The 8,423-nt window shown below is 42.4% G+C and overlaps 1 protein-coding gene across 1 annotated transcript in view; it reads right to left on the minus strand.

Annotated features, from left to right (window-relative positions):
* Positions 1-8,423, minus strand: part of LOC102675044 — a 302,188-nt gene that overhangs the window by 12,461 nt on the left and 281,304 nt on the right. Inside the window, exons 8-14 of the mRNA XM_031510487.1 lie at positions 6,074-6,146; positions 5,373-5,413; positions 3,521-3,679; positions 1,955-3,031; positions 1,760-1,878; positions 1,531-1,688; positions 1,063-1,334 (exon numbers count right to left, since the gene is read on the minus strand). Of these exons, the coding sequence (XP_031366347.1) occupies positions 1,063-1,334; positions 1,531-1,688; positions 1,760-1,878; positions 1,955-3,031; positions 3,521-3,679; positions 5,373-5,413; positions 6,074-6,146 (1,899 nt within the window). The remainder of the gene's footprint in view (positions 1-1,062; positions 1,335-1,530; positions 1,689-1,759; positions 1,879-1,954; positions 3,032-3,520; positions 3,680-5,372; positions 5,414-6,073; positions 6,147-8,423) is intronic.

The following is an 8,423-nucleotide window of genomic DNA, read 5'->3' on the forward strand; positions in this document are numbered from 1 at the left end:
TTGAACACGACGACGCCGAAACGAACGAATGAACCCGACATGCCGGCTGTGTGCTCGAGTGTTTCAATTTCAATAACTACTCCCCAGCGTCAGAGTCCGCACAATATTGGCCGCGCCGGACTTTTGCCGGCTACGTGTACGCGAAATATTGATAATTAACAATGGTCGTGTACCGCCACAGGGAGGTGGGTCCGGTGGGAAGGGTGCCCGGTTTGGTGCACATCCACGCTGCGAAAGAGGATGAGAGGGGCCGAGGAAAAGGGGGCGGGGGTGTGTGTGACGGGTGCGAGAGCGGGAGGAACGACGACATGGACGGTGGAGAATAGGCTGCCCTGTAGGTTTGGAATGCCAAGGCACAGAGAGACTGCAGGAAAATGAGAGTCGAGGCCATAGGTGCCTATTATGGCAGTCATGTACTGTTCCGCCGAATTTTTATTCGACGGTTGTAACCGCGTATCGCTCTCTCGTTCCGTACCTCTCCCGTACCGAACCCCGAGGGCGTCCAGCTCTTTGTTCTTTTCCGTATCCCTCCCGCTCGTGGATGTCCTCTTCGTTGCGATCTCCCCCTCGATATCGCCTCGCCCGTTACACGATACAGGGACAAGCTGATTTCGTATATTTCAAGTATACATATCGAAAATTAGAACGTCCGAGGATACGAGCCACGAGTCGTCGCTCGCGCTTGTTTTTGTCTCCGCGTCTCTTGTTACGCGAGTTGATGCGCGATGATCAAATGAACGGACTTTGAGTCTAATTGGATTTTCCCTTCGTTCGGGCTCTGGATGAAATTTTTATACACGGTGGGGAATGGAAAAGGAGTTTTCAAGTATCGTTAATTTCTTATTCGAATTCGTATTGAAAAGTAACAAATAATGAATAAAAAAAAAAAAGGAAAATATGATCGTCCAACTTTTAAGAATCATCAGTAGAAACTGTCAGAATGAAGAATGATAATGATAGAATGGAGATTTAGAGAGAAATAGAATCGAGGGTCGCAAAGTATTTTCTCCGTGATCGATGATGAACTATCTTGCTAAGTTATGATAAACAATGATAGCTCACCAGTGGGATCACGGTAAGCGTCCATGTAGTGGGAACCCCCACTGTCGGGGGTGCTTTCTCGGCTGTATGCCGTGACGTGCACACCGGGTGGCGGGAATCCTGGCACAGGCCTGATTCCAGGCCCCCCGCTGAAATTGACCGGCTCGTTCGCCGTCGAGAAGTCAACGGGCTCGGTTTGCTCCTCGATTGGTCTGGGTGCTGGAAAACCAGGTCCAACTGGAACCGCCACAGCTTCTCCGTGGCCGGTTGGATATTGCGGACTTGGCGCGCCGCTATAATCAGATGAAGATGATGTACAGTTTAATATTTCCCCCTTTTTATCCTCGTTGGGAAATGGAAAAACATTTTGTCGGATTAACGTTTCTAATCTTGCTCCCTTTGTTTCCAAATGAAAGATTACGTTTGATTCGCATACCTTGATTAAAACGAATATTTTCACAAACTAAACACAAATTAAACGATAATTACCTATGAAGCCTGTTGACGCTAAGATCGAGGGTTTGTCCCGGACTGGGCACCTGAGGACTCGCAGTTAAATGCGGACTTGCTGCAGCTTGGGGACTGCCACCGACTGTTTGGCCCCCGCCATATTGAGGACTGAGGCTATTGGAACCATATGGTGGCGCCTGTAATGATTATCATCACGTTTGAAAATTCTATAATTAATAATTTACTTAGTTCTATGAACTGGACAGACCTGTGGGCTCGTCGATGTGACACTGGATGTCGACAGGTCCATCACTGATCCGCCTGGAGAAGTTGGAGGACCACCGGGTTTCTGTATTTGTTGGACTTGCGCCACCGTGACACATTTCACTGCGATGTAATAAGAACGTTCAATGAAAATCCTGACCCTTTATTTAAATATCTGCTATAAAACACTAACACTCACCGTCCTCGGTCTTCATCATCCCAGCAGCAGTAGCAGCGGCCATCGCCATCTGATGTTGCTGCGCGGCAGCCGCAGCCTCCTGATGATACACTCGTTCCTGTTCCTCCGGCGTCATCCCAGTCTGCCCCAAGTAATACATGTTCGTCCTCGAATGTAGCTGCTGTTGTTGTTGCTGCTGCTGTTGTTGCTGTTGCTGTTGCTGCTGCTGCTGCGACTGGATCGGTGCACAATTCTGGGTGTCGTATCTCTCGTAGGCGGACGTGGTGCCAGGATCGTACGGCCGATGATTGGCAGCATTTGCTACCGCGTTCTCGTAACCTCTCGCGTTCGCGATCTCGTTGGAGTAAGTGACGACAGGGCGTGCGATGTTGCTCGCTCCAGGATGCATGTAGGCCCTCGCGTGTTCAGCCGTTCTGTGATGATAAAGTTCCTCGCTGGTGGTGGCCGCAGCAGCAGCCGCGGCCGCTGCGGCCATCATGGCGGACGATTCGTAAGGCGATCTCTGCGACATCTGGTGACTCATCCTCGTATCCTCGACCATCGGTATGGGATAAGCGACCGTGGGCTGCATGGGGAGGACGTGGTGCGTTGGATGTTGGCTGGGATGATGTATCGTCGCGCCGATGGATCCTCTGGACCCCATCGCGTCCATCGAGGACATCGACGAGGAATTCGAGTCCTGATTCATGTACGAGTCGTAGGTTGGTCGTACCGTGGGCGGGGGAGGTGGTGGCGGCGAGTTCACTCGACAGGAGGCTGTCTCTTCCGTTTTTGGTACCAGCAAGTCGGACGTGTTTTGCCCCCTGGATGGTAGGGTGTTGCAGCAACTGCCGCTAGGTGTCATGTTCTCGGTTTTGGGGACTACTTTGGTCGTACGGGACGAGGGATTCTCTTCTGGAGTTTTCGGCGGTTTCACGTTGATCCCGCTGCCCTTCGTTGTCGAGTAGTAGTCGTAGGTCAGACTGCTCAGCACCGGCTTGGTGTCCTGCGCCGTGGACCCGTATTGAGAATAGCTCTTGCTATCCATCGACGGTGGCAACAGGTTCGTACTGATGTACTCGGGTGGAATTCCGGACACTGCCCCGAGAAACCATATTTTTTTATGTACTTTATGATTATAAAGTTATAATCATATAAATGTTTGAATAAGATGAATAAAGATTAAAAATTACATGGTTCTATAAGTAACAAAGGTAATTGTAATACTTTAGAATATATCACCACATTCTTTGAAATGTTAAGAAGTTATAAGAAAATTAGATGAGATATAAGTAGTAAAATAAAAAAGAAAAGATATCTTTAATATCAATTTCTTCGAAAATAATCTTAAAATTTGTTCCAGCATATCATCTAACATTTCGAGAAAACTATTTCCAAATGTTCAACTACTACAACGAAGAAGCATAGAAGTCTCCCACGCTCACGCGAGAACTATCGAGAAACGTTTCGAGGATTATTTTCGCGACGGCCGAGAAGCTTAAGCCCCCCGATCCGATTTCACGAGATGGCTCGACCCGTGGATTTTCGCGTGGAGCGAATTCCAGGCACGTTTGAGGGTCGCCTTACCTTGAGCCTTGTGTCGTGCCTCGCGTGCGGCCTGCTTATTGGCCGCGGCAATGGGACATCCGGACAGGCTTCTGTGCGTGTTCCGATTCGAGCTGACATGGCCACGGCCGTTGCAACCAGGTGTCGGGCATTTCAAAATAGTCTCATGCATCGCCAGAACTGCAGAGAACCCAGAGACACGTGGCGTGGTTATGGAACTCTTTATATTTCTAATTTTTTTTATTTTTATTATTTTTTTTCTCTTCTTCTAATTTCCATTTTATCTCGTTATTATTATCTCCTTTCTAATTGGACCACCACACGTACGTATACACGCGCACACCGAGATAACGAATCGAGCTGCATATCACAGCTCGGTCCATTCTTATGCGTTGAGTATAATCGTCGACAACAAATTTCATTTTGACGCGTTTCGATCGCGTTTGATTCCAAATCGATTAATCGCGATATCGGATATATATATCGGAATAAATATATCGGAGAGATGTAGTGTAGTATACAGAGAAAAATAGAGGAGAGAACAGAAAGTAAAAGGAAGAGAAACGAAAATCAAAGAGACAGTTGTTGAGGGGAGTACACAACGTAACCGGGGAATAAAAAATATATAAATCAAATGTGTAATAGTACAATCAAGTATACCGAGCGGGTAGAGAGAAACTCAAGTAAAGACATAATCGAGTGACAAAATTATACAACAACAAATTACAATTTCTTGTGTATCTCGATAGGATTATGTTTGTGTTTTGTGTCAGGGATGTATCTCGTGTGGCAAAAACTTTGCAACATGATGCAATTAAGAAAATCTAATTTATAAATATCAAACATTTTGTAATAATCTAATTATGAAAACAATTATATTCGAGTGTTTAAAAATTCATCTTCTCAGAATATTGCAGGAAAAAAATTTGAACGACAAAAATTTAAATTCGGATTTTAAGCGAAGTATAATTATAAAAATCATTGAAGATCAATGACTTTTCATCGTGTTTTCCTCTATAGGACAAAGCAGTATCTCTTCTTGTAATATTTCACAGGACAGGTCGATAGACATGGTTTGTCTGGGTGAAGGGAACCGTGTCACAAGAGTGTGTGATCGCCCCTACAATTATACTCAATCGCACAAGATCTTCTGTTCGGATCCGGCGTGCGCGCACACGCATATCCGGCATAGCCGTCGCGCTCCCCGTGTCTCGAGTTCTCCAGATGTTCGTAGGTACGGCCAACAATAACCAATAAATTCAAGTGTGGTGATAATTCTCTACTATAATTATAATACTACAAACATAACGGTTAAATTAAAAACTGAAGTGAAACGCAATAAATAAAGCTCTCTACCCCGCAAAAGAAAAGCGCAAAGAATATAAAAAACAGACAGACACATAGACACACATAGACGGGGCACGGTTGGAAAAAACCGGCCTGTACTCTTTCGTTCGAAGTATATACGAAGTGGAAGTTTAAAGTTTCGTTCTTCTTCTTATTCTATCGATATTCTTTTTTTTTTTTTTTCACGTCAATATTTATTAATCGAATCTCGAGAAGATTGCGTTCGAAGTATCAACATTGTGTCGAGAATTTGTGTAGAAAAAAATTTCTTTTGTTTCCATTCTTCGCGAAAACAGACGTCGAGTCGCGTGAAACCTCGATTCAAACGCGTGATACGATCGCGTGCGTATTAATGATTGTGTGTGTGTGTGCCGATTTAAAAAGAAAAGTGCCACCGTTCGAAAATAAGTGTTCACCCTCGTTCACTCGCCACACCCTCGTCGCGTGAAAAAGGCAGTCTCGCAAAAAGAAGATGCATCTATGTAACTACTGATAAGAAGTAAGAATAATTGCTCCGGCTACTTACTTTCTGGCGTTAATTTATCCTTTCGTGGACAACCGGATAGGCTGAAATCACAGTAGGAAGTTATGAAGCATGATACGTACATTTTCCACGTGGGAAATATAAAGATTTGAAAGATATAGCTGGGATATAACCGTCTTTCAACATTGAAGCTTACAGTCGTTGCCAAAAGTTTGTCGAGCCAAGTTGTAATTCTATTTCGGCTTAAGTTATGCGTTAATCAAATTTTTCTCCGTTTCTTAAAATTCAAATAACATTGCATTCTGTATACGGGCAAGCCGTATAATTTTCGTAACGTAGGAAACAGTGATATAGAAAGTTTGATATGGATCACTTCATTAAATTGATTTGTAACTATCATTCTTCCATTACACTTTCGTATCTTCTCTTGATCTTATCTTAATAACGTACAATGATAATTTGAAAAACTTTGGATAACCGTATTCTTTGGAATTTTGTCAAAGATACAAAATTTTATTCAAATCTTTTTCCGAACGTGAAATTTGTAAAGAGTTATTCTTCCACTTCTTCTCGTAGAAGAAGATTAGTCTTCTGTTACAAGTGATTATATCTCCTATTGCATATTCAATCGGATATGTCGAATAGGTTCGCTATTTCGTCCGGTCTTCCTGTCGTGGCGCGTAGGTTTCTAATCGACCAGGGCTAAAGTGCAGAGCACAGGTTAATTACCGATAATTGCTTACCTGCGGTGGTGAGAGTAGAGTCCGGTCACGTGACCCTGCCCCGTGCAGCCTGGGGTCGGGCACTTGTTGCCCTCTGTAACAAATCAAACCACGGTGGATGGTCAGATTTCGTATGATTCATCATCATTACGTGGCAAGTAAATTGTTAATATATATATATTCGATTATTACAAAGAATTGTTACAAATATCGTAGTAAAAAAAGTGTTGGAAAAATAAAGATTAGATGAAGTAATAAAATCAAAGTATCAAAGTATCACAGCGTCACACCAGTAATTTTATTTTATCAATTTCTGACTGAGAATTCGTATTCATGATTCTAAATATATAGCTATAACATAACAAGGAAAGAGTTGGATATAGTAACTTTCAAACTAGAATTAATGATCTGAGCGTGTAAACGAGAAGATGAAGATTAAAATGATTAATCTAGGAAATAGGGGAAATATGATCCTTGAACAGTGATTACGAAATTTCCCTTCATTCAACAGATTATCCTTATTTATTCGTGAAAATGTTTCGGGAATTTCTCTTTTCATTTCCCTTTTTTCTTTTTTCTCAAAATTGCCCCCCTCGCTCCCATCGATACACGAGCAATATTTCCTTTATACATTTATCACCGTGCGTATCACGGCTGCGGATCGTTACACACAGCCAGCCACCAGAATAAGCAAAATATCGATTCATTCCAGTTATCCAGATCTAAAAAACCGGTGTCGATTGTCCCGGCATAATTGGTGATGCGAGCTGTCAACGATAGACGAAGCGGAGCGTCGATTCTCCCGTCCATTTCGAATCGATCGCATTGTGCTCTTTAATTAATATCGATTACACGGCCGCAATTGTAATTGTAATATCGAGCAAACTTTGTCGGTATCGGCTCCATCGTTCCCATCCTCGATTTAATGACCGTTTGATTGCGGATAAATTACGTATCCACATCGCGTTGCCACCAACGTTTGTCCCCAGCACGATCGAAGCTCGTGACAGCTCGTGAGATCCCGAAGCCGGTAGCCGGGTAAAGTATTGTTGCGGCACGTTTTTGTAACGCGTGGACACGCGTTCGACTCAACGTTCGGACGTTCACTTTCGCTTTGGCAATCGAACGTACCTCGAGAATCAATATTTTAACCGGGAAACACCGGTGTGTTGACAGGGCGCAGTCTTTTTGCAGAGGGGAAAATGAAACGGTCTCCCTTGACACCCGGGTTTCCAGATAATTCTTATTGTCCGGATGGATGTGAATGCGTTTTATTCCCTGTCCGCTCACAATGTGAGTGTTTCGTTTCAATTTCGTTATCTTACGTTAGAATTTTCTAATAAACTAAACTGTATTCGTGATAATGTCAAAAATACACATTTATCGTTATTAAATTAAATATTTTAAATTCCAATTGCCATTCTATATATAAATCGCAATGAATATATAGAAATTATCTGATGAAGCAATTTTTCTACGATTTTAGAATTATTTACAAGTTACGAGCCTATTTTAAAACATGGGATTGGTTAAATGGTGGAATTCTTCTAGTAAATCTATCGAGAAGGGAACGAAATGGTGGATAGTAAGAAACTTGACAGCCGATTCTTTCGTAATGTTGATCGTATTCAATGAAAATTAACCATGGAATAGATGACAACTGCTATGTCGGACATCGCGGTGTACTTTCACAACCGGCACACACTATGGAGAATACGTTTTACTTACAGTTTGCCAATATTCATATATACATTATATTCTTTACTCGGAGCATTGAACTTAGAGGCGGTAAATAAACCGACCATTTATTGCTCGATCATGTTTTAAACTTCTGCGATGCCTTCTAAATTTAGAAACGTAGATCTTTTTCAACGTATACGAATAATATTCCAGAAATAATAGCAATACTGGAATATAGTTAAATAAATAAAAGTTATTCTCGAAAAAAAGTTAATATAATCGTTGCATCTGCTCGAAGCATTAGGCAATAGTTTTCAATATTCTCTGATAATTAATAACGGAAAGATGACAGTTTAAAATTTCAACGGGAAAGTTTAAATGAAAATGGATAGATAGACCAACTGTGATACCTTGGATCTTGTTCCGCAAGCTACGCATTTGCGAATAACCACCGGGATTTCTCTGTCCCGCATCTAAGCCTTGGGGATTAACACAGCATATACCTAAACTTGTCCACGAAAACAGGCGGGCTAACGTTATCGTTGTTCATCGCAGAATGGAAGCGTCAATCTTCCACGTAACTACTTTGCACGGCAACTCTATTACACCATACACGAAATATCACATGGTTAGAAGTATCGTTTAAGAAGAAAATAATTCTAAAAAAAAAAAAAAAAAAAAAAAAAAAAAA

This window comes from Apis dorsata, unplaced genomic scaffold, assembly GCF_000469605.1.
Source record: "Apis dorsata unplaced genomic scaffold, Apis dorsata 1.3 scaffold_231, whole genome shotgun sequence".
Taxonomy (NCBI): Eukaryota; Metazoa; Arthropoda; class Insecta; order Hymenoptera; family Apidae; genus Apis; species Apis dorsata.